This window comes from Podarcis pityusensis (genome assembly GCF_964106645.2).
Source record: "Podarcis pityusensis genome assembly, chromosome: 4".
In the NCBI taxonomy this organism is placed as follows: domain Eukaryota; kingdom Metazoa; phylum Chordata; class Lepidosauria; order Squamata; family Lacertidae; genus Podarcis; species Podarcis pityusensis.
The window spans coordinates 32,509,866-32,536,335 of record NC_138027.1 but is presented as its reverse complement, the minus strand read 5'-3'; the positions used below and the strand labels follow the sequence as shown (position 1 = coordinate 32,536,335).

The 26,470-nt window shown below is 41.8% G+C and overlaps 1 protein-coding gene and 1 long non-coding RNA gene across 4 annotated transcripts in view; one reads left to right on the top strand and one right to left on the bottom strand.

Annotated features, from left to right (window-relative positions):
- The window catches only part of DRD3 (dopamine receptor D3), a 33,268-nt gene that overhangs the window by 4,938 nt on the left and 1,860 nt on the right, over positions 1-26,470 (bottom strand). For both annotated transcript variants that reach the window (XM_081004329.1, XM_081004330.1), the window contains 4 exons: positions 19,895-20,191; positions 4,042-4,154; positions 2,024-2,166; positions 1,509-1,699 (listed from right to left, as the gene is read on the bottom strand). In XM_081004329.1, coding sequence (XP_080860455.1) covers positions 1,509-1,699; positions 2,024-2,166; positions 4,042-4,154; positions 19,895-20,179 — 732 coding nt within the window. In that variant the 5' untranslated portion in view covers positions 20,180-20,191. The remainder of the gene's footprint in view (positions 1-1,508; positions 1,700-2,023; positions 2,167-4,041; positions 4,155-19,894; positions 20,192-26,470) is intronic.
- Positions 1,612-26,470, top strand: part of LOC308476610 — a 144,510-nt gene continuing 119,651 nt past the window's right edge. The window contains exons 1-3 of one of the 2 annotated variants that reach the window (XR_013985992.1): positions 1,612-1,729; positions 19,231-19,312; positions 22,330-22,417. This is a non-coding gene — a long non-coding RNA (uncharacterized lncRNA). The remainder of the gene's footprint in view (positions 1,730-19,230; positions 19,313-22,329; positions 22,418-26,470) is intronic. The other variant, XR_013985993.1, reaches the window with a different exon arrangement.

Below are 26,470 nucleotides of genomic sequence, written 5' to 3'. Positions count from 1 at the left end.
ACAAACTGAACTGGAATACAAAAAAGGGAGGTATGAGGAGGTCCGGGGAAATAAGGGTAAGGAAGATATGTTATGGAAAGTTAACGTGTTTTTAACTGTTTTTATCTTGTATGTTTTTCTTTATTTTTCTTTTTTTTTGTTATATTTTAAAAATTTTATTCTTTTTTCTGTATTTTGTATTTTCTTGTATTTTTATTTTTTGTTTTTGTATTCTTTGAAACTTTAATAAATATCATTTTAAAAAAAGAAAAGAAAAGAAAAACTCGCTAGACGAAAGAGTTTTCCGTTTTTTTAGTCGTTCCGCAAGACAAATTTCCCTATGGGCTTGCTTCGCAAGACGAAACGTCTTGCGAGTTCTTGCGAGTTTGTTTCCTTTTTCTTAAAGCCGCTAAGCTGTTAATAGCCGCTAAGCTGCTAGTAGCCGTGCTTCGCAAGACGAAAAAACCGCAAGACGAAGAGACTCGCGGAACGGATTAATTTCGTCTTGCGAGGCACCACTGTATTTTAAATACCCGTGCTTTAAATAATGTGTGTTTCCACGGAAATTAGCAGTTAGAAACTTTATTCATAACAAAAACTAACCACTGAAGTGGATCCATCATCTCTTGTAGCTTTTATTGCCTGAGGCTGCAATTGCTGCAGCTTTCCTGATGACATTCTGTGTTCCCAACAGAGATATTTGATACCTTATTTGATACCTTATGATACCCATTTAGGTCTATGAACCTGAAACTAGTAAATAAAATACTTGTTCCCAAAAGTAAGTAATAAAATTAGCAGTTCAAAGGCAAGTAATTTATTTCACTAGTGCTTGTTACCACATAAGTGAATCATTCCAGTAGAGCTGGAAATAGCTGATATGAAGACTAACAGATCCATCATGGCTCATGATTGGTAAACACTTTCAGTTGCCCCTCTGCTAATGCTATGCTCAAATCAGCTTTGCATATTCAAAACCCTGCAAAATTCTTCTGAGCAGATATGCCCGTGTCTTATTGCCCACTGCGCAGGGTGGGGTGGGGAAAAGCATCTGTTCCAACTGAGGGGTGAGTCTGACTAAAACAAATAGCCAGAGAGGAAGAAACTAAGAAACCCTTCCCATTCTTAGAACATGAAAAGAGTGATTCTGGGTCTGACTAAAGGTTTACTAGTATCCTGCCAGAGGCCTATGGAAAGCTCACAAGTAGGACATGAGATTAGGCAGAGAGAATGCATTGCAGAAGGCCAAAAGCAGCCCATGTGGTACCTCCCGGTGGGAACTGTAGTCTTAACAACAGCTGCAAGGAAACAACAGCTGCAGTAGTTTATGGGAGCTGAGCAGACTCCATATGAGGAAGAGGCACAGGAGGTGTAGAAATGAGGCCTACATAGGCCTGTTGCAAGTCGATAGGGCTGTTTCTATTTCACCCCTTATGGGCTCCAGTAGAACCCTACAGGCATACTATATAGAATATGACAGTTAAGGCCCTTTCTAAATAAAGCCTTTTTGTTTGTATGTTGGGTCATACCTGTTGTTTGTAGCAGGTTTTACCGCTGTGGCTGCTTTGTCTGGAGAGGATTCGCTTCCTTTGTCTCTGCCTCAGCACCATATAAATCCGGATGTAGAGCAGCAGGGTCACCAAAAATGGAAGATAAAATGACACCACAGAGGAGTAGATAACAAAGTTGGGATTGGATATGGAACAAATATTTGGATCACCTGAGCGAAAAGACACATAGAAAAGAGGAGGTAGAGTAACTTTCATGCTACATATTTTTGTGTGTGAATAATAAAGGTATGGTTCTTAGAACAAATACAATATGTTTTTGTTTCTACAAACTAGTAAGATCTAAAAAATGTAGTTTGGAGGCTGAACATTTTTCCAGTAGCCATTTTAATATCTTCCACAGTTGACAGAAGTAGGATGGCTTTTCCAGCATGTTCTTGGAAAAAGGGGAAGCTGAGTTCTTAAAGCCATAAGCCGTAGGAGGCCCCATGTTTGTGTACAAAGCCTGTGCTTCAAGGTATTGTTACTGTATTTACCTGTGGTGTTGAAGCCAAAGAGAAGAGGGCAGGAAACTGCAAATGCCAACAACCAGACCACTGCTATCATAATGGACACCCTTCGGCAAGAGCTGGGCCCTGTGCTGTACTGATAATGAACAGGCATAACCACTGCAGTGTATCTGCAAAGTGAACCAACTCCAAAGCAAGGGTGATGAAGACGGAGGAGTTGTTGTACAAGAAATGTAAGGGGAAGGGAAGGGAATTCAGAAACAGAGGAAGATAAGACAAAGTTGAATTCAAAGTGGAAGAAAGTAAAAGAAGAGATGGGAAAACAGAATAAATACAATGATGCAAAATGGAAGATCAGAAAAGTGAAAAACAATTCAGTAGTAATAGCCAGAGATGAAAAAAGGCAAGCAGCGTGGAAAAGAGATTGGAAAAAAGAATTGGGTAAGTCAGTATCTGTTATTGGTAAGAAGAGGCAGCGAATCAAAGACATAGCCAATCATGACAAGAGATTTCTACAAGCAATGCTTTCTGCACATGTGTGTGTGTGCGCATGTCAGAGGATGTGGCCATGTGTAATGAAACCCTGACTTTTTTGTTAATTAAAAGCAGCAGCTGGAGGACGTGATTTTGAGTGAAGGTACAATGTCTAGAAAAGGGATTATTAATCTTTTCCCATTTGCCTGCTCAAAATCACAATCTGTTTTCCTCCTTTGTATGGTTTCAGCATGGGCAGCACCGGGGGGGGGGGCAAGTTCACCCCCATCAAATAAGCTCACTCCTCACACTGCTGAACTCCTGTCATTAGCATATACTGTTATTTTTCTTTCAGAGATCTTAACATATGGAATGCAATTGCCCCCCACCCCTGAAATATACTTTGCTCCTTCTGTGCCCCATCCCTTTTTCTGGTGCTGTCACTGGGTTTCAGATGCATGACTGGGTGGAATAAAAATGGCCAGTGCAGAAATCTTTTGTCCCCCTCCCCACTCCATTTAAATGAGTGTAAAAAAGGTTGAGGCACTATTATATGTGTGTGCATGTAACATATGTATAGGCCTCATTCACACATCATGTTAAGCCAAGCTATGTGTTAACAGGACTGCATGAAATTGTTAGCTCCCAGAGATGAGCTTGCACCCACTTTGCTATCTGCCCCCTGTCTTTGTAGCACAGCATGACATGACAGATAAGTCAAGGTTTTTAGGGTGTTGTCCAAGCTGGGGAGGGACGCGAGTGGCGCTGTGGGTTAAACCACAGAGCCTAGGACTTGCCGATCAGAAGGTCGGCAGTTCGAATCCGCGCGACGGGGTGAGCTCCTGTTGCTCGTTCCCTGCTCCTGCCAACCTAGCAGTTCGAAAGCACGTCAAAGTGCAAGTAGATAAATAAGGTAAACGGCGTTTCTGTGCGCTGCTCTGGTTCGCCAGAAGCGGCTTAGTCATGCCGGCCACATGACCCGGAAGCTGTACATCAGCTCCCTCGGCCAATAAAGCGAGATGAGCGCCGCAACCCCACAGTTGGCCACGACTGGACCTAATGGTCAGGGGTCCCCTTACCTTTACCTTTACCTTTACCTTTACCTTTACCTTTACCAATACCAATTTGGGGATTGTGGTTAATGTCTCTTCTCCTTAGCCGTAAAATGTAACCATAGGACCAACCTTAGGTACAGATTGTGCTTAAGGAGGAGGGAAATCTGGGATTCATCTAGCATATTTGCATGGTCCTGATATGCCATGGCTTACCATGATGTACGAACCAGGCCATAGTTTGCTATCACATCTGCTTAACTTTATGGAAACTCTTTATATTCCCCACATTTACTTTGCTAAAAAAGACACAGATGGGGAATCTAATGTCTGACACATACATAAAAAACTATCATATGTGGCACAATTATCTGACGTATTACGTGGCATGCACATATGTGGCACAATTGTTTTTCTATATAAATCCCTAACGTAAAATTCAACCCACTTCCCTGTCTTAGCCCACCTGAGAACCTCCCATTTCTACCACAGCTTACTGTTGTGCTTTTTTGTTCTTACCTGTCAATGCTGATAGCACAGAGATTTAAAATGCTGGCTGTGCACATCATCACGTCCATAGTAACAAATATGTCACAGCAAACACGGCTGAAATTCCAGACTCCTCCCATCACCTAAATATCAACCACAAAATGTCACTATTGCATTGCACTGAATACTAACGCACTGCAGTTGCTCCTTCCCATTAGAATTGTAGAATTGTTTTATATGGACTTGTTCATAGAGGAAAGCTGTGTGGCTCCTAGGATTTCATCCCATATATCCTCTTGCAGTTAGCCCTGCCTTTGAGAATTAAATGCTGCTCTAGACACAAATCTAGAAAGTGGGGGAATGGATGTGGGGATATGTTAACTAGGATCACCAGGATATATATTTTTTTAATTCCATCACAAAAGAACTGAAGCATCAAACCCTGCAAATAATCATTCAAGTTCATCCTTGCAGGTCCGGGGAAATCAACACCCAGGGTTAAACTAGACATGACACTAAATGTGCCATTAGGAACTTTGCCAGTTTCCCCGCCTGCCCCAGCTCCCTCCCTTACTTAATAGTAGGGACAGGAAACCTATTTTCATTGAGGCTGCAGTGCACGGAGAGGTAAAATTTAGCTGATTCAGCAGCTGTGTTCGTTCAATTATTCATGGTCTATTTACCCAGTCTACGTTACTGTAATACATTGCATGTGGAACTGCATCTCAAAAATGTTCAAAAACTGTAAGTGGTGCAAAATGCAGCAGTTGGATTATTACATGGGGCCAACTACAGAGAGCATGTAATGCTAATCCAAAAAACCCCCCTAAAGCTTCACAGGTTGTCAGTTTGTTTTGGGGCACAATTCAAAGTTTTGGTATTGGTCTTTAAATTACCATGACCTGGGTATCTAAAAGACCATCTTTTCCCTCATGAACCTGCCCAACCAATTAAGATCTGTTCTGGAGGCTTTTGTTGTTGTTTCCCCCCAGCTCCTGGGCTCTGAAAGGATACTGAAAAGAAGGCCTCTTCAGCAGTGGCACCCAAACAGTGGCACTCGGTCCCTGGATATATTTGGAACCAGAGAACTTATTAGGCCAGTATTTTTTCAAAAAATTTTTTGCACAGGCTGCTTGAGAATTAATTAACCATGGAGGCTTTCCTCAATATCCCACCATTGGAACTTGATCCCCCATGGAAATGTGAGGCCAGGCCTTCTTGTCTGTGGTTGCATCCTGGCTTTTAAATTCCGTGCTCGGTGATATTTGGCTGGCTCCTATGTTGGTAACCTTTCGTTAAAAGTATGGCTGCTCAAGTGAGCATTATGAATTGTTTTCATGTGTACTTTTATGGTTCATTTTGTATTGGCTATTTTGCTGAATTTTTGTTATCCACCTTGAGATCTTGAAAAAAGTGGGATATCAATAGGTTTTATTAAAAAAATAGAATAAAAAGTCTGGTGCCTTCTTCACCAACTTTTAGACAATGGATAAAGGCCATGCTGTTCTCTTAGGCTTAATGGCTTTTTATGATATCTGTCTCCTTTTAATTGCCTGATCTGCTATTATTTTTAATTGAGTTTATTGTCTTTTCGTTTTTATTGTGGTTTCTCATCTGCTGTTTTATTGTTTTGTTGTAAGCCAGAAAATGGCTTATCTCTGAGTTTACGCCAATAAAACTCAGAAACGTGAGGAGTTAGGAGTCCAACGGTGTTTATTACAAAGCAATAGGTTATAGTCGGATCGTTCCGCAAAACTGCAACCCTGCCCAGTGGTTCAGGCAGCAGTGTTTATAAAATTTCAAACAAAGCATTTCAATTTTCACCAGTCATATACATCATTACATCATTTCATGTTTAAAACACATGCACAACAAGCACTGGCAATTTAATAATAATTAATAATAATAATTTATTATTTGTACCCCACCCATCTGGCTGGGTTTCCCCAGCCACTCTGGGCGGCTTCCAACAAAGATAAAAAATACATTAAAATGTCACACATTAAAAACTTCCCTAAACAGGGCTGCCTTCAGATGTCTGCTGATTAAGTTCTGATTCCCACTGTGTTCTGTTACATTTTGTTAGTGTGCATGTTGGGAACTTGTGTTTTGTGTAGCCATTTGCACCATGTAGCAACTTATGTTCTAGCTTTGAGCTGTATCTTTGTGATTCACATATTAGCTGTATTTCTGCCCCATTTTGGGGGGGGGGGCAACTTGCAAAATCATCACTTTCATAAAGTAACAGGCTACCATAACTTCTCTATTAGAAGCACACTCAAGGATTTGCATTATCACATTTATTGTGGCCCTTTGGGCCACTGCCACAGTTTCTTAGTATTTTTTTATTTTTTATTGCATTTTAATTTGTTTTATTGTTAGCTGCCCTGCGGCATGACAGGGCAAACATACCTCAAAAAAGCAAGCAAACCCATATTAAATATATGAAATTATCAATGCTGTATGAAACCGCTAAACCACAGTTGTTCTCTGGTCTGTTGTGGGCTGTATGAGGGAGCAAGGGAAAATACCTCTGCTTGTTCTTGCTGGCCATGTACTGCATAATATTTAGAAATTGACTTCATGTGTTTCTGCATACGTTCCAACAGGTTTTATTTAGCATTCAAACTCCCCTTCAACAAGCCAGGCCTAGTCAAGCAGCCATGATAGATTCTGGTAGACCTCAAGTCAAATAATTATTTTACACCATAGTCTACTTAGAGATCACTTCCTTGTGTTCTTCTTATGCTATGTATATGACTATGCACTCTATCAAGGTAGGCTCTGTAAATTCTTCCCACTCTCTTTGCGCCCCAAGTAGTTATTTGGTATTGCTAGCTTCATAAACTTGTGATTTTGTTGGGTTGCTGATTTCCTTCCTTCCTTCCATACCTTTTGCTAGGGGGTGTCTCACAGCAGAGAAACTTCACAAAGTAAGACCACTCTTAATTTTCCATTAACCCACCATGAAATATGGATGGTCCCTTTCTCAGATGCTTTTATTTCAATCCACTTTTTTCATTAATTGCTGTGTCTTACTGACATTTTTGCTGCTCATTTTAAAGGGGTGCAATGGTAGACTCACATAAATGATTTTATGTGAAATAAGGCTATATTTATGGGAGGACACCTGTCCTGAAAGGCAGGATATAAATCTTTTGAATAAGGCTGGCAGGGTGCTGGCCTTCTCTTGCCTCTTAAATACACTATCTGCCTTGTGAAGTTGGAAGCTGTGAGAGAGGATACCACTGAAAAGGCTTCTCTAGATCATGGTGATATTTACCTCAGTATTGTGCATGAGAAGCCATTCAGCATGTAGCACTCAGACCGAAAGAGTGTTCCTTAGCTGAGAAAAGACCTAATTAAAGGCAATTTAAACTACAAAATGCTAGTAAAAACCATGGGAGTTGTGCTTGCTTTAAGGTCTGTGGAAGTGCCAAAATGAGAGATCACTTTGCCTGTTACTGATTTTTCAATAGTAATAAAAACACTAAATGCTAATGAGTGGCTGAAACAGGCAGCATCTGTTCAGCTGCCCTTCATAATTCTATAGCCCTAGGTTTGATTTACTCATCATTATTCATTATTGTTCTGTTTCATGCACACTTTCCAACAGAGAGGCACAAGGCTGTTATTAGACAGAGAGAGATTTGTTGCAGATGCACATAAAAGGTCTGAAATTTCCTGTTTTGATATATATACAACAAAAGTCCAGACTTTTTTTTTTTTTTTTTTTTGGCATTCAAACAGCATTGGATAGGCAAATACTACAATTTAGTCTCTTGTGTGAACACCTCTACTTCTAGGACACGAAATGTATAACATTCAGTTGAATAATAAATGAAACATGTTAAAATGAAGAAAAAAATGCCATCAAAAGCAATTAAAACCAAACTTAAAAAAAAACCAATTTCTAATAAAACATTTTGAATCTACTGCATAAGTTGGTCTTTCGGAACACTTATTCAAAAGCACTACATTAGAATCTGTCATGCAAGAGCTGTATTTTAAATTCAGCCAATTTGTGTGCAAGGTGGGATTAACCGAAAAGCTTAAATGTAAATAATCTAATTTTAATTTTTGTAAATAATCTAATTTTGTTGCCACAAAAAGATACACACCTTCAAAACGCACAGCTAATGCATAAATCTATTTAGGCTGCAATCTTATACCCATTAACCTGGGAGTAAGCTCCACTGAGTATCCACAGTAGTGTCCGCAATAGTGACCAGAGGAGGAATGACCACTGGGACGACCGTGGAGAAAAGAAACACCATGGTGCAACTGGGCGCCTTCATCTGTCCCAGCTGCAAGAAAGGATGTCTCTCCCATATTGGTCTCTACAGCCACAGCAAGCACTATAACTCTCTAACAGTTTGATTCCCCCACTCAAAAAAAAAAGAAAAAAGAAAAGGAAAAAAAAAGGCACATTCCTCCATTGTCTCCTGAGACAGATAGATGCCTACCAATCGGCTCCACTGAACTCAATGAAACTTACTTCGAGTAGACATTTATAGGTTTGTGCTGTCTATTGCTTGTAACAGAAATTGACATAGGTAGAACAGAAATATAGGTGTTCCTGAGAAATAGTCACCTGTCATCTGAAACATTGAGGGGCAGTGTCCATCTGTTTTCCCTGAATGGCCTAAGAACACGAGAAGAACCCTGCTAGATCAGATCAAAGGCCCATTGACCCCACCATCCTGCCAAGCAAATGCCTACAGCAGACCTTCAAGCGGGACCTAAGCACGATAGCATTCTGCCCACTTGCATTTCCAGGTAACTGGTAGATAGTGGCATCTCTGTCTGAGGGTAGCCTGTTCAGATTACAGTGAATGCAACCTTGCCAACAAAGACCCGTATAGTTAAAGCTATGGTTTTCCCAGTAGTGATGTATGGAAGTGAGAGCTGGACCATAAAGAAGGCTGATTGCTGAAGAATTGATGCTTTTGAATTATGGTGCTGGAGGAGACTCTTGAGAGTTCCATGGACTGCAAGAAGATCAAACCTATCCATTCTTAAGGAAATCAGCCCTGAGTGCTCACTGGAAGGACTGATCCTGAAGCTGAGGCTCCAATACTTTGGCCACTTCATGAGAAGAGAAGACTCCCTGGAAAAGACCCTGATGCTGGGGAAAATGGAGGGCAAAAGGAGAAGGGGATGACAGAGGACGACATGGTTGGACAGTGTTCTCGAAGCTACCAGCATGAGTTTGACCAAACTGCGGGAGGCAGTGGAAGACAGGAGTGCCTGGCATGCTCTGGTCCATGGGGTCATGAAGAGTCGGACATGACTAAACGACTAAACAACAACAACAACATAGTGGTTAGGGTGAGACTAAAGGTGGGGGACCCCGGTTTAAATCCCTTTCAGCCATGAAGTTTGTTGAATAGCTATAGGCCAGTCACTATCCCTCTTGTCTAACAAACTTCACAGAGTTGTGGTGAAAAGAAGAGGGTAGAGCCATTATGAGTACCTTGAAGGAAGTGTGTGATACAGTGCAATGAATAAACAAATGAAGAATGCAAGTATAAACCAGGAACCCACCAGATTTTAAAAGAATGGGCAGAAATCCATTCTTATTTACATCAATGCAGGTTTCAGCAATTCCACTGAAGCCAATACAATTACTGACAGCTGAAAATCAGATTAGAGACCTAATTTATTTTTTCATTATCTCAGCTATTTTTGCCTTCATTATATATAATTATTTTAATGGAATTTACTTCCATGAAAGTGTGTTTAGGATTGTATCCCAAGGCATTCAGCTATATCTTCCTAAAACAGATACTTTTAATGGACTGAGCACTCTACCTAAATCTCTTCAGAAAGCAATTAGTCAGTGCATCATTGCAAAGAGAAATGCTTGATCTGTTACTGAATGAAGAGTGATATTGCCAGATGATAGAAGCTCCAAACCATTGTGCAGCAGTAGTAAGTGGAAATCCACTTAATTTGTTTGCCTCCATTTGTTTTCAGCTCTGCAATGTCAGAGGTGTATTGCCTAGAGGTATGGTAGGCACCTATGGAAATGGTGTTGTGCTGGTTGGTAAAAACATAACTATTTGCAGGGACATTCCTGAGCACTGATTTTTAGTACTATGGTTTCACCCAGTTGGCCCTATATGACCAACATATCCTGGGATATGTTGGTCATATAGATATTTCCTCAGGCTGCATAAGAAACCAACCTCATTAGGTGTACTAAGGATAAAATCTGTGGGAAAGGCACATGTTGGTGAAGAATCCAAAGTGGATTTCTGCCTGGCATCCATAGTGTTGAAAGCAAGGAAGGCCTGCAATTAGGTCTTAGTAGCTCAACAAAATAACATATTTTTAAAAAACAGTTAGCTTAATTCAAATGTATGTCAGCCCTTTTCATTTTTAGCCTATGCCACATTTAGGAAAATGTATACCAGTAACCAAGTTTGAGTCATTCACAGCAGAACTACCAGATGCATAGAATTAGCTGGGACCCTTGAACACTTAATTGTTGTTTTTTTAAAAAATATTTATTGGGGTTTACAATAAAAGTGAACATAATGAACAGTATAACAAATCTTAACATAATTTCACATTTTCTTTGGACTTCCTCACATCTCCCGCTCCCACTTTCATCATTATAACTTTTTACCAACAATTTATTATCTTATTTGCATTCTTATATCTCATTTATGTCTTTATAATCTTATAATTCTCAATAAAGTTTATATTTTCTCAATCTCACTTATTATCTTAAATCATCTAGGTTAGTGGTGCTTCATTATTTATGATCTAGCATCCTGCTTAACATTCACTCAAATTACAATGCTTTTGTAAATAATTCTTAAATTTCTTCCAATCCTCCTCCATCTTCTCTTCTCCCAGGTCACGAATTCTGCCGGTCATCTCAGCCAGTTCCATGTAGTCTATCAGTTGCATCTGCCATTCTTCCAGTGTGGGTAGATCTTGAGCTTTCCAGTGCTTTGCAAGTAGTATCCTTGCTGCTGTTGTTGCATACATAAAAAATGTCCGGTCCTTCTTTACCACCCCTTGGCCGACAATACCCAAAAGAAAGGCCTCTGGTTTCTTAGTGAAGGTATATTTAAATACCTTTTTCAGGTCATTATAAATCATTTCCCAGAACGCCTTCACTTTAGGGCAAGTCCACCAGAGGTGGAAAAATGTTCCTTCACACTCTTTACATTTCCAACACTTATTATCAGACAGGTGGTAAATTTTTGCAAGTTTGACTGGGGTCATATACCATCTATATATCATTTTCATTACATTTTCTTTCAAAGCATTGCATGCAGTAAATTTCAATCCAGTACTCCACAACCTTTCCCAGTCCTCAAACATAATATTATACCCAATGTCCTGTGCCCATCTTATCATAGCCGATTTAACCATTTCATCTTGTGTGTTCCATTTTAACAGCAAGTTATACATCCTTGAAAGTACCTTAGTCTTTGGTTCTAACAATTCTGTTTCTAGTTTCGATTTCTCCACCTGGAACCCTAATTTCTTGTCATTTTTAAAAACTTCTTTAATCTGAGCGTAATGTAGCCAGTCTCGCACTTTATCCTTCATTTTCTCCAAACTCTGCAATTTCCAATTGTCTCCATCTTTTTCTAATATTTCCCAATATTTAGGCCATTTAGCCTCCATATTGGGTCTTTTTCGGGCCTTAGCTTCCAAAGGTGAAAGCCACCTTGGAGTTTTATTTTCCAGCAAGTCTTTATATTTTGTCCAGACATTAAACAGTGATTTTCTGACAATATGGTTCTTAAAGGCCTTATTTGCTTTAACCTTGTCATACCATAAATATGCATGCCATCCAAAAGCATTGTTAAACCCTTCCAAATCCAACACGTCAGTGTCTTCAAGAAGTAGCCAGTCTTTTAGCCAGCAGAACGCTGCGGCCTCATAATACAGCTTTAAATCTGGCAGGGCAAAGCCCCCTCTTTCTTTCGCATCAGTTAATATCTTAAACTTAATTCTGGGCTTTTTGCCCTGCCAGACAAACTTAGAAATATCTCTCTGCCACTTCTGAAAGCACTCCGTCTTGTCCAAAACCTGAAGTGTTTGAAACAAAAACAACATCTTTGGCAATACATTCATCTTGATAGCAGCGATTCGGCCCAACAAAGAAAGTTTCAATTTTGACCAACTATCTAAGTCTCTCTTAATTTCTGCCCAGCATTTTTCATAATTATCCTTAAAAAGACTTAGATTTTTTGCTGTTATGTTTACCCCTAGGTATTTTACTTTTTTAACCACATTAAGTTCTGTCTCTTTCTGAAACCGTTCTGACTCTGTATCTGTCAAATTTTCCCCCAAAACCTTGGTTTTCTGTTTATTTAATTTAAATCCAGCCACCCGACCAAAATCATTAATCAGTTGTAATACTCTTTTCGTACTAGACTCTGGCTCCTGCAAGGTCAAAACCAGGTCATCTGCAAAAGCTTTTAGTTTATATTGTTTCTGTCCGACCTGGATTCCTTCCACCAACCGGTCCCCTCTAATCATATTCAATAGCACTTCCAGGACTGAAATGAATAACAAAGGGGAGATAGGGCAACCTTGTCGTGTTCCTTTTTCAATTTTAAACTCTTCTGTAACCACATTATTAACTATCAGTTTAGCTTTCTGCTCTGAATATATCGCCTCAATCCCATTCTCAAAACCCCGTCCCACTCCCATCTCTTTTAAGTTTCCCATCATAAATTTCCAGGAGATGTTGTCAAAGGCCTTCTCCGCGTCTATAAAAATTAAAACTGCTTTTGTATTTATGTCTGTTTGCAAAAGTTCCAAAATGTCAATAATGTTCCTTGTATTAGCAAACAAATGTCTACCTGGGAGAAAGCCTGCCTGGTCCTTATGGATTACTTCATTTAAAACTTTTTTAAGTCTACTTGCCAAAATGTCTGCAAATATTTTGTAATCCACATTTAAAAGGGAGATGGGACGATAGTTCTTAAGTTGTGTCTTTTCAGCTTCCGTCTTTGGTATTAATGTGATAAACGCTTCCTTCCACGACTCCGGTGCCCTCTTTCCCTCCAAAATTTCATTGCTGACCTCCATCAAAGGTTGTATCAAGTAGTCTTTTAATGTCTTATAGTACTTGGAGGTCAGCCCATCTGGCCCTGGAGATTTGCCCAGTTGCATGTTCTGAATGGCTTGTTCAATCTCCTGTCGTGTTATTTTAGAATTCAGGATTGTCCTATTTTCTTGTGACAGTTTGGATAGTCCATTTTTTGCCAAAAATTGTTTAATCTCAACTTCGTCTTGCGGCCCTTGGGTGTATAATTTTTTGAAGTATCTCTGGAAGCACTTTCTAATGTCCACAGGATTCTGAATGTTTTTTCCTTCAACCTCTAAGTTTGTTACCGTATTTAATCTTTGTCTCCTCTTCAACTGCCAAGCTAGCAGTTTTCCACATTTATTCGCCGACTCAAACGTTTTTTGTTTCATTAATTTAACCTTCCATTCTATTTCCTGATTTATCAATTTAGAATATTGTGTTTGATAAAGTTTAATTTCTCTCAGAGTTGGCTGTGACTTCGGATTTGATCTTAACTTCTTCTCTAGTTCTTTTATTTTATCCAGGATCTTATCTTTTTTCTCATTTTGTATCCTTTTCTTTACGGCATTCTGTTGTATCAAGAATCCCCTCATTACAGCTTTACTTGCGTCCCAGACGATTCTTTTTTCCACCTTAGTGTTCATATTTATCTCAAAGTAATCCTTCAGAACTTTTTGGGCCTTCTTGATAATTTCCTGATCTCTGAACAAATTGTCATTCATCTTCCATCTAAAGGATCCGGTTGGTAGTAGTGTCATATCCATCTTAACTGCGTTATGGTCGGAACAGGTCTTTGGGCAGATTTCCACCTTTCTGGCCTTTGGTGCCAGGCCTCTAGATATCCATATTTGGTCGATTCTTGTCCAGGTCAGTTGGGCTTCAGAAAAGAATGTTCCCTCTCTTCCTAGTGGGTTCTTTGTCCTCCAGATGTCAATCAAGTCCATATTGTCTGTCATTTCAAAAAAAGTTTTAGGTAGTCTGCCGTCTTTTGTAACATTTTGACTTTGTGACTTGTCCATGTTAGTTGATACGACCCCATTCATATCTCCCATCATTATGATGTTGTTGTAGTCCAGATAATCCAGCATAGTCTCATGCAGCTTCTTGTAAAATTCCGATTTCCCTTCGTTAGGTGCATAGATTCCTAATATCAACAATTTCTCTCCTTGGTGTTGTATCTCAATAGCCAAAATTCTTCCATGTTCATCTTTAAATAAGAATTTGGGTGACAGGCTCTCTTTTGCATATATCACCACACCTCTCTTCTTGACTTTATCCGAAGATATAAATTCCTGGCCCAATCTTTTATTTATTAACACTTTTCTGTGGAGCCTTGTCACATGTGTTTCCTGTAGGCATATAATGTCCAATTGTTCTTTTTTTAATATATGAAATATTTTCTTCCTTTTTTCCGGAATGTTACAGCCATTTATATTCCAGCTCAACAGTTGCAGAGACATCCTGAATTAATCTGGTTATTTTTCCAGGGGTGGTATCTTGTTCACAGGATCTTCAGGTTCCACAGGTGCTGGTGCTGGTACTGGCGTTGCCCCAGGCTCAGGCGGTAGTTCAATTCCTTTTTGGAGGTCCTCTCCGTATGAAGACAGAAATTTGTCTCTCTCTTCCGATGTTCTGATTTTGACCTTTCTCCCTCTAAAGGTAAAGGATATTCCTTGGGGGAATTCCCACCTAAATGCAATTGCGTTGCTCCTTAATAATTTGGCAAGTTCAGAATAGGCGGCTCTAAGGTCCAACAGTTGTCTAGGAATATCTTTGTAAATTTCAATTCTTCTGTCCAGAATGTCCAGTGACTTTCCGTAGTGTAGGCCCAAAATCTTGTCCCTTTCCTCCTTTGATCTCAATGTTATCAAACAGTCTCTGGGCCTCTCCTTCTTTATAAATCTTCCAAGTCTGAAAGCTGACACAATTTTAAAGTCCTTTTCCTCCAAATTCCAGAACTTGGAGAATTCTTTGGTTAAAAACTCAGCTAGATTTCCTTCTTCTGCCTCTTGTAGCGACCTAATCCTCAAATTATTCTCACGATTTCGCAGTTCTATCATAGAAAGATAAATCTGATGTTCCCCAACTTGTTTGGTGAGTGGTCTTACCTCTTGTTCTAAATTTTCTAATTTTTGTCTGGTGTCCTCAGCCAATTTCCGATTTTCTGCTGTGGCCTCCGTCAACTGTCCAATTGCCTGTGTGTTCTGTGCCACTTGTACAGTTAATTTATTTAGGCATTCTGTATTTTGGTCAATCTTTGCTGTTTGCTCATCTGCTTTCTTGTCCAAAGCTTCCAATTTTTCAAAAATTTTATCTAAAATAGAAGCAGATGCTCCTGAGGCCATATCTTCCAATTGTAACTGCTCTATTTCTCCCTCTTTTGCCTGTGACGAGGCAACTTCTTCTACTTCTGAAGGCAAAGTAGGTACAGATGATCTGCGTGTCTGTGGGGCTGAGGTTAGAGTTGTCAAAGTTGTTTGTCTAACTCTTCCTCTTCTTCTTGTGCCACTCATTCCAACGTTATCTATCAGTCAAGGTCACACTGAGTTATTCCCATGGGAATAGAAAGGCCCAGAGAAAGCAAACAGCCAGGGAATCGAAAGTAAATGTAAAGTCACTGTTTTAATCCAATCCTCTAGAGGGAGCTTAAAATGTCTTTCAGAGTCTAATTTAATGTCCAAGAACCTTCAAGTACAAATATTTAGCAGAGTTGATATTAATAATCACTTTGTTACAAACAGTGCTTACTGGTCTCCAAAAAAATGTTTCAAGTTAGAAGGTCTAAATACCCTCAGATTGTTGCAAGTTCCAATATACAGTATCCAAATCTGCGGTACTGACAGCTCAGTCTCTCAAAGCTCAGGCAGCTCCGGACCCTGGGTTTCACCTTTTAATTGTAATCCAATAAAAGGAGGAAAGTCAAATACAAATGGTAATTCCAAATCATTAACTTAAAGTCTTTACTTTAGATTGCAGGTTCAGTGGATGCTTAGATCAGTAAAATTTAAAGGTTCTTTTTTCAGCCTCCACTCCTCCAGCTCTTTGCTTTTTCAAGTTCAATGGCAGCGGAAGACGGACTTCCTGTTTCCACATCTCTCCGCTCTCGGCCAAGTTCAAATCTTTTAATTCAGCTTTTAGTCTCTAATTTAAAGTGATTCAGTCTTTACTCACGAATAAGTTGGTTTTAGTTCCGGATCCAAATTTCACAGGAAAAGGGATCAGCGCTCACCGGCAGCAGCAGCGCGGCTTCGCTCCGCAGATTGCGAAACGGCTCACAGCGCCGCCACCCCCCTCCACGCTCCGGAGCCCCTTACGGGGTTCCTTTGACGTTCGGAGGGTCGCTTTTGGCGCCCACCGAGCCTCAAGGCCACAGGCTCTTGCCGCCTGTGGTTTTCCAGAGTGGGTCTCCGCTTTGCCGTAGCGGACGACCCGGTGTCTGCGGAGCCTCCTCTCCCGGTTAGAAGAGGCGCCCACCGAGCCTCCAGAGTGGGTCTCCCCATTGCCGTTCGCGCCGCCCCCGGAAGTCTGCTTGAACACTTAATTGATAGGAAGATTGGCTTAATCAACTTTCTTTTAGCTTTGAAACGCGAGATTTGTTATATATGCCATATTTGAAAGAGTGGCATTTATTCCATGAGATAAATTACAGAAAGGTTATTCTTACAGCCATAATAGGTTTTTATTTTATTTTTTAAGTGATGAATCCCAAAGCGATATTATTATCTCATCTGGGAGAAGTGGCAGACCATTTGACACCTTGACTGCCCCCAGAAGCGTTCTACGGATTGCTATATGAAATGCTTCCTTTTTGTAGGTGCAGCCAAGCATGGTTGTCATTCGAGATCCTTAACCGTTATTCACCCCTACTTAAAATGGACTAATTAGGTGTATTCTTAAAACAAATCAGATTTATTACGTGAGTATTGCAGGTGCGGATAACATGGCAAAACTGCATGGTTCACTGTTTTAGCTATTGTCTTACGACCCTGAGTTCTCTGGACAAATACTCTCCATCTCCATCCGTTGTCAGCCATAATAATAATAATAATAATAATAATAATTTATTATTTATACCCCGCCCATCTGGCTGGGTTTCCCCAGCCACTCTGGGCGGCTTCCAAAAGAATATTAAAATACTATGATACATCAAACATTAAAAGCTTCCCTAAACAGGGCTGCCACATACATTAATGCATGGGTGCTATTCTCTTGGATTCTATTTTTTTTTTTAAGAATAATTTTTTATTAACCGACCAATCACATCAAATCAAACCAAATTACATAAATTCCAAATTACACAGCTGAATTTTAATTTTTTGTTGGGGGTACCCATATTTCAAGTTCCAAAGGGATCCAGTCAACTTCTTGCTTCTTACTGCTGTTTTAATGTCCACAAATCTAACCTTATGATGTTCACAGTACTATCCAGTCCTTTCTTATTATTTTTCCACATCTCTTGTTGTTATTTTCATATATTTTTCCTTTCTCTTTGTGACCTCTGATAGTCTCCGCAAGCTGGTTAGAACAGTTTGTAATCCTGCGTGGATATTATTATTTTTTTTATCCAGTAGCCATATCCAGACGTTTTCCATATAACATCACTTCCATACATCAAAACAGTCTTAGCGTCATTAATCTTCACCAATCTGCCTCCTTTCTCAAAACCTCTGAGGAGATTCACTAGGAATGCAGTCTGAAAACAAATCCGTTCTTCCTCCCGGCTATAAATCCTTTGGCAAGATGGCGACTCTGAATTAATTGTTGCGCCATTCCCAAAAGCTCTTATTGCTTCTCGGTCTCCATAAAGCATACTTTTGGTTAAAGTTTGTCTCCACACAGACCTTAATCATCCTGCTTGGGTCAGTTCAACCGACGGTTCTAATGAGGAGGGGTTCTTGTAAATCACATAGAAGGAAAGTAAAAAAAGGTTTCCCCCCCCATTCAGCCCCGTTGTCAACATACCCCGCCTTTGGTGTATCTTCATCGTAAAATATTCCTGTTTCTCCAGCCCGTCGTCTTCTTTCGCAGAGGTCACTTAAATTAGCAGACTTCACTCCCCTTCTTCACTTGAAATATGTGCATTTGCTTCTTTTGTAATTAATTATTCCAAATTGCTGCAACTAGTGCACGATCAGAGACAGCGTCCAGGAGAGCCGAGGTCCACACGGGGGCATTCTGCCTAGGGCCCTCACCCCCTTCTTTCGAATTAGGGGGTGATTTATGGGCACAGCAGGCAAGGGCAGTGTTCCCCATTTCCTTGGGGCAACAAGGGAGGCTGCCTACTCCCATAACAGCCTCTTAATTACCCCGTGTGGGTCGGAGAGATGGTATTGTCGGCCATCTTCCAATGCGCCCCCTAGTGGCCCCCCTAGTGGTCCCCCGCTATTCTCTTGGATTCTAGGGCAGAATGTGCTACTTAATGGGCTGGAAAATTCATGGTCTGGAGAAAAGCTACTGGCAATTAGCTGAAGACATTTTCATCAAGGGCATGTGGACAAGTGATGTCAAATACACCTTTCAAGAAGGAACATCAGTATTCCAGCTGGGTATTCTTGCCTTTGCCATCCAAAGCATAATTCTGTCACCCCAGTCCCATAAATGCAAGCGATGTGTTGAGGCATATATTTGTAAGAGGAACTGTTTTTCCAAGTGCAGAAAAGTCTGCACTGTGGGAGGGCAACAGCTCTGTAGTACGTGTGGCATATGTGTATTATGTATGTATGTCACCTTAGCTTCTAAAATTAATTAAAAACCCATCTTAAAATCAGCTAGCAAGAAGCAGCGCAACAACAAAATATCTGAATTATTTTGTTGCACAGAATATCTGTGAGCACTGAGATTGCAGTGTAGATGGTGCTTCTGTTCAGATTGTGTCTATATTAGTATTTTCTGTCCCCTTCTTGGATCATATAATTCCAGATCTGTGGACAGGATGGGACTATTGGTATCTATTTAATTAAAGTGTTCATTAATAAACAGTTAAAAGTTGTAAACTCAACTCTGCTAAAATTATATGTTTATACACCAACAATGCATAGACATGAAAATGCACATGGATATTTGTGCTTAGCAGCACAAATCTAACAATTGATACTCCTCTGTTATTCACTTTTTCCGCAAGACCTGGGTTACATTTTTCTTTTATGATTTAGTTATAAAACTAGAAGAAGCAGAGAACACTCGGAGTCCATCACATGTGTGCAACAAAGAGATTCCTCATGCTGTTTTTGTAAGGTACGTAAGGTACTTGGGTTGAAACAGTGACCTATCCATAACTGAATGTCCACCTTTTCTGGTAATTTACCAGTTCAATGTATCATCAAGTTAGGTCCCAGAGCCCTCTTTGTTGGATCAGTTTGGGCCCATATGATAACCTGCAGAATAATACAATAATCGCACAATTTAAGGGTGGAGGAAGAAACAATATAGACCATGGGTAGGCAAACCAAGGCTTGGGGGCCGGGGCTGGCCCAATCGCCTTCTAAATTCGGCCCGCGGATGGTTCGGGAATCAGTATTTATATACATGAGTGGAATGTGTGCTTTTATTTAAAATGCATCTCTGGGTTATTTGTGTTGCACAGGAATTTGTTCATATCCCACCCGTCCCCAAAAATAGTCTGGCCTCCCACAAGGTCTGAGGGACAGTGGACCAGCCCCCTGCTTAAAATGTTTGCTGACCCCTGATATAGACCATAGCTGTGGATGTTTACTGTTTTGTATAGTTCTAAATGGATGACAAAATTTGAGAGTATATTAATCATGCACAAATACTAAAAGAAAAGCCATAGGACTGGCAAGCCTAAAGTATACTGACCTCTAGGTATACTACCCATGGCATCACCAAAGTGGCCACAAGCAGGTCTGCTACTGCCAGGCTCACCACAAGGTAGTTGGTGGTAGTTTGCAGGCTACGTTCCCTCAACACTGCCAGGCAGACTAGGACATTCCCAAAAACGATGGCCAAGATCAAGATGCAGTACCAGAGGGCATAGTAGGCATGAGACTGTGGTGATCCAAGTTCTGTGGAGTTATCCTGCCAGTATGGAGCTGATACTGTAGAATTGGGATTGCTAGTGATTCTGCTGAAGGGTGTCATCATGGGATGGAAGATCTGAAAAAGAAAGACACTGGATGAACATTGGTGTGGTGCACCAAGAACAGAGAATCTGTTTATATTTTCATACCACTGGCCAAATTATGCCACTGACTGTGAGTAAAACCCTACAAGTCATTCATTTGTAAGATTGCTCAATGCCAATGAAATACAATCTGGGGGAAAATGGTAGTTGTTTAACAGTGCCAGGAAAAGCATTGGGGTGCTTTAGATGAAAGTTATGGTTCTGTACTCACTAGGTTCCAAAGTATTTTGCTTTTTGAGTTCCTACTCTTCCTTTCTCTAACATCCACCCAATACAAAGGAAATGGAAAAAGGGTGGCCACATTCAACACCAACATTCCTGTGCAGATTGTAATTTCAGTGTGTCTTACCACCCCAGATGTTCTTTTCACATACCAGCCACAAAGAAGCACAATCACCATCATACCCAAGTGATCATGTGGGGAAGGTGAAAGCGCACAGTAGATGAACCATTTTTGCTCCTTTCTACAAACTCTGAGGCCTGGAGCAAACAGTTGCTGGCAATGTTATAACTGGCCATGGGATATTTACTTAGGGAGTCCAGCAGGTTGCTCAGTGCCTACTGGAGATCAGTGCCCTGGGCAACTACGATTTTTCATACAACTACCTTTCAATATTATGCAGTGGTATAATGTGAGGAACCTGATCTTCCTGAAAGAACCATGTGGAATTCACATTGAAAAATTAATCTGTGGGCATTAAGATTGATATGGGTGATGTTACCACCTTTGCTTTAGCAAAAACTGTCACATGTTCCTCATTAGCTGTTAATTCCCAACAATGATTTGCTGAGAAACCAGTCTTCTTTACTGGGCTGGGTCCCATAAAGTCAAACTTAGTTCCAGACTGAACCAGAATTAAAATCGACCACTTGCTGCTTTTTCTTGAGGGAATTTAAATTTAAAGTTCTGACAAAAATCTACTTGATTATTAGCATTCCTACACAGTGCTGAGTAGTTTCCAAGTAGAGAAAGAGGCCCAGTTCCTGCACCATTGAACGCGCCTGATACAATCCTAGTCCAAAGTGGAATACAGCAGGAGGCACACTGCAGGGTGTTCAAAGTCTCTCATTCCCAATCAACTTCTGATGGTTCTCTGAAACCTATTATGCTCCATTTAGCTTTGATATGACTTTTCCAGAGGTACTGATGCTCTTCTTAGTGACTCAGTCTCAAGACAATCCACAAAATAGACTGCCTCTCTGGAACTTTGCATCAGAATTCCATAGAACTTTTATGATGAGCATCGGCTGAAATTGGGTCATTACATTGAGCCTCTTGTTATATCAGGCTATATAACACTAGTCCAGGGACCTATCTGCACTGTGCAGCATGCAACATGCAGATTTGGCCATTCTTGTTACTTTTTGTGGTAATCCAGAAGGGTATCTGGTCTTTACTGCACCAGTGATGATATCAGTGATGTACATGAAAGCCTTGGGGCATGTCTAGCATGACAACGTGGGACATGCGTTGGATCCATACAGAGCCCAATACAGAATACATGTGTCCCAGTAGAACCCATAGCCATTGCAAAATCCTGACTTTCAGAGTGTGTATGTAATTCTGCTGCAATTCCATTAGATTACTGCAATGCATTATAAATGGGTCTGACTTTGAAGGCAGTTTGGTAACTGCAGCCAGTGCAGAAATCGGAGGCCAGATTGTAGATGGGAAGGTCTGATCATATATCAATCCTGGCCTGACTGCATTGGCTGCCGAGTCATTTCTGGGCTCAAGTCAAATTCCTGATTTTGACCTGTATAGTCTTAGTTGCCTCAGGAGACAAGTATCTTATGGACTGCCTTTCTCTGCACAAACCTACGTGGCCCCAGAGTCTATCCTCTGATGCCTTTCTTTGTGTTGGGCCTTCACAGTGGTGACTCCCTGACTGTGGAGTGCTCTCACTGGCACCATCATTATCACCTTTTAGGCACCAGGCAAAGACGTTACTGTCAACCCACTATCAAGCAGATACTTTTCAGATATAGCAAGTTGAGCCTCTGCTTTTCCTTTATGAGTAAGACTACTGTGGCAATGCTATTTGGCCTTTTTCTGGGCAATCTCAAGATACAAGCCAATCAATCCCTTTCTCACAATTTATCCCTCCAGGGCATGAATGATACACATGGACTTCAGAGCGTGAAGGAAGCTTAACCTGCTTGTGCCTGTCTAGTCCCTGTTCTGGGGATAATTAGAGGTACAGTGGTGCCCCGCAAGACGAACGCCTCGCAAGACGGAAAACCCGCTAGACGAAAGGGTTTTCCGTTTTGGAGGCGCTTCGCAAAACGAATTTCCCTATGGGCTTGCTTCGCAAGACGAAAGCCCATAGGGAAATCTCCGGGACAGCGGGGAAGTGCAGCGCGTCTTCCCCACTGTCCTCGGACCTCCTCCCCCCGCCCGGCATCGGAACGAAGCTCCGATGCCGGGGGGGGGGGGACGCTTCCTCCCCCCCGGCATCGGAACAAAGCTCCGATGCCGGGCGGGGGGGGGAACGCCTCCTCCCCCCCGCCCGGCATCGGAACGAAGCTCCGATGCCGGGCGGGGGGGGAACGCCTCCTCCCCCCCGCCCGGCATCGGAACGAAGCTCCGATGCCGGGCGGGGGGGGGGAATGCCTCCTCCCGCCGCCCGGCATCGGAATGAAGCTCCGATGCCGGGCGGGGGGGGGGGAAACGCCTCCTCCCCCCCCGCCCGGCATCGGAACGAAGCTCCGATGCCGGGCGGGGGGGGGAACGCCTCCTCCCCCCCGCCCGGCATCGGAACGAAGCTCCGATGCGGGGGGGAAACGCCTCCTCCCGCCGCCCGGCATCGGAACGAAGCTCCGATGCGGGGGGACACCTTCTCCCGCCGCCCGGCATCGGATGGCTTTCCTGAAGACTTGGGGTGGGAGGAGGGTTTTCCTTCCCACCGCCAACATTCAGAATGCTGTTCTGAATGTTGGCGGTGGGGAGGAAAAACCCTCCTCCCACGCAAGCCCCGGGAACAGAGGGAAAGCGCTGCGCGCCTTCCCCTCTGTTCCCGTACCTGTCCTGAAGGCTTGCGGTGGGGAGAAAAGCCCTTCTCCGCACCGCCAGCCTGGCAAGCGGTTTCCCTAGGAACGCATTAATTGATTTTCAATGCATTCCTATGGGAAACTGTGCATCGCAAGACGAAAAACTCGCAAGAAGAAAAAACTTGCGGAACGAATTAATTTCGTCTTGCGAGGCACCACTGTAATTTGATATATTTCCTCTTGGCAACATAGAATCCTTTGTCCTAGTTGGTGAGGCTCGTTTGACAACAATAAGAAATCAAACCTTTAGTGTCATAGGCCCGGTCCTGTGGAACACCCTTCCAATGGAAATTCAGTGGGCACCTTCTGTGCCAACTTTTAAACACCTGAAAACTTTTCTATACTGCCAGGGTTATGCAGGCAGTTAAGAGTACACCCCCCATAATGTTCTACTGATGCTTGCTTTTAATTTCTTTTTGTTTTTAACTTGCTTTTAACATTTTGTGATTTTATTGTTTGGTTTTATGTTTTTATACTGCTGTAACCTGCTGTGATATATTTTTATGATACAGTAGTATATAAATATTTATTTATAAATAAATAAAAATACGGCTTATTTTTATATGATGTCCCCTGGGCAGAAGGTTTAAGGACAGGGTGTTGAGATATTCTAGGCTAGGGATTGCCCATATGGATATTGAACAAGAACTTGAATAATGAGGAGGACTCGCCTGTGTGAGTGTCTGAGGGCCCTGCTCTTGCCGCTTACCACCTACCTGGCCCAGGGCCGGGCCTGAAGCCTCACAGGGACTGCTGTGCTCTTCTGCCCAGGAGGACTCTCCTGTGTGAGTGTCTGAGGGCCCTGCTCCTTCCTGCCACTTACCACCTGGCCCAGGGCAGAGCCTGAAGCCTCACAGGGACTGCTGTGCTCTGCTGCCCAGGAGGACTCTCCTGTGTGAGTGTCTGAGGGCCCTGCTCCTCGCCAGAGTGGTGCATGCTCTGGTTATCTCCCGCTTGGACTACTGCAATGCGCTCTACGTGGGGCTACCTTTGAAGGTGACCCGGAAACTACAACTAATCCAGAACGCAGCAGCCAGACTGGTGACTGGGAGCGGCTGCCGAGACCATATAACACCGGTCTTGAAGGACCTACATTGGCTCCCAGTACGTTTCCGAGCACAATTCAAAGTGTTGGTACTGACCTTTAAAGCCCTAAATGGCCTCGGTCCAGTATACCTGAAGGAGTGTCTCCACCCCCATCGTTCTACCCGGACACTGAGGTCCAGCACCGAGGGCCTTCTGGCGGTTCCCTCACTGCGAGAAGCCAAGTTACAGAGAACCAGGCAGAGGGCCTTCTCGGTAGTGGCGCCCTCCCTGTGGAACGCCCTCCCACCAGATGTCAAAGAGAACAACAACTACCAGACTTTTAGAAGACATCTGAAGGTAGCCCTGTTTAGGGAAGCTTTTAATGTTTGATGTATCACAGTATTTTAATATTCTTTTGGAAGCCGCCCAGAGTGGCTGGGGAAACCCAGCCAGATGGGCGGGGTATAAATAATAAATTATTATTATTATTATTATCCCTCGAAGCCAAGCTTTTTGCTTGATGAAGCTTAAGGAAGGCAGGAATTTTCTTTGGGAAGGTTAAAGAGATAAAGCAACTCAGCATGATGGTAGCAATGCTTGTGGTTTGGGGGGAAATCCTTCCTTAGAGAGAGGAAAATGTGGGCTGATGTGTACAGGTTTATGGAGCGTTATTTCAGGGACCATTTCTTTCTTTTTTTAAAATGTATTTTTATTAAAGATTTTCTTGATTTAGAAAGGTATGTGCAAAGTCTCTCTCTTGTATCCCCCCCATGTAACTTTTTTTTTTTTTTTTACAAATCGGTTTCATTTGTTGAGACATTAGGAAGAATAGGGGGAAAGAGGTGGAGGGGGGGAAAGATGAGTGGGGGTGGGGTCGGTTGGTGATGTTTCTATTTTACTTAATATATGTGGGGTTTTGTGTCAGCGTTGCTTGTGCAGGTTCTCTGCTGTTCACTTGTGTTCCTTTGGTGGTGAGAGAGGTTGGGGTTGGCCTAGGGTGTGGCTGTTCATTTGTGGTTGGCTGTGGTGGTCTTTGTTTTCATGTGTGAGTGGGGTGGGTGGGTGTTTTGGATCAGGTTAGCCATATTGATTTGTATGCCGTTGGTGGATTTTTGTCACTGTCTTGTTGGGCTGTGTATGTGATAAAGGGGAGCCATACCGGGGTGAAGGCGTCTTCTTCTATTTGTCCCCGTGCTAGTTTCAGTTTATTGGTTAATTTTTCTAGTAAGGCTGTTTCCCATACTATTTGGTACCATTGGTCCATGCTTATTCCTTCAGGGATCATTTCTAAAAAATATTTAATATTCTTTAATCACGAATGCTGGATTGGAGATGCTTCAAACACATTCAGAAAAAAAAACTGCTTCCTTAACTGCATACAATATTGTAAGAAGTTTGGAGTTAGGCTAAATGTTGAGCTTGAGCCTGTGATTTTATGATGGGATTTTTGCAGAAAAGCAGATCACTAAAATAGTCAAATCACTTCCTTAGGTAAGTGACCTGTTCAGTATCTGCTTTGTAATAAAAACTGGTCAATGGGTTGTCACAGAAACCAATTAGCTAACCTCGCCAACCTCTGGCTAGAGGTGTTGTCATTAGTGTGTGTGTATGCGTGAAAGAGAATTAAAAGAAACGAGCCGGAAAGACACAGGGGCCTAATTTGCTCTCTAAGAGAATCCAGAGCTATGACTTTGGTGCCCTACTCTATACCTAACGGGGGAGCAAGATCTGTGTTGATGCTGTAAGTTGATGCTGTAAGCCTTGCATCACATGCTGCACTTGAATATATGTGTAGATAAACTGTATGTCATAGAAACACCGTATGTCTCAAATGCCCTTAATTCCAAGGAAACCCAATTTATGCACTGGGACCCCTGAAACATTTCACCACTCAGAGATTGGGGGTTGCATAACTATCTTAAGTCATCTGAGTTTGCTGCTAATGTTTTCTTCCTTGCTGCAATCTTATTATAGGCTTCACTTTTGTATATCTCCTGATCTGTTATAATGGTTTTAGTTTGAAGGACACAGCACAATACAAGAGAATGGACTGTATAACTTTTTATATTGCTTTTACTCCCACATTTCTAAGATTTGATTCACATACATTCTTATATATCTATTGAAATCTCATCACTTGGTGTACACAGCTGAATATATTAACAGTCTCCACT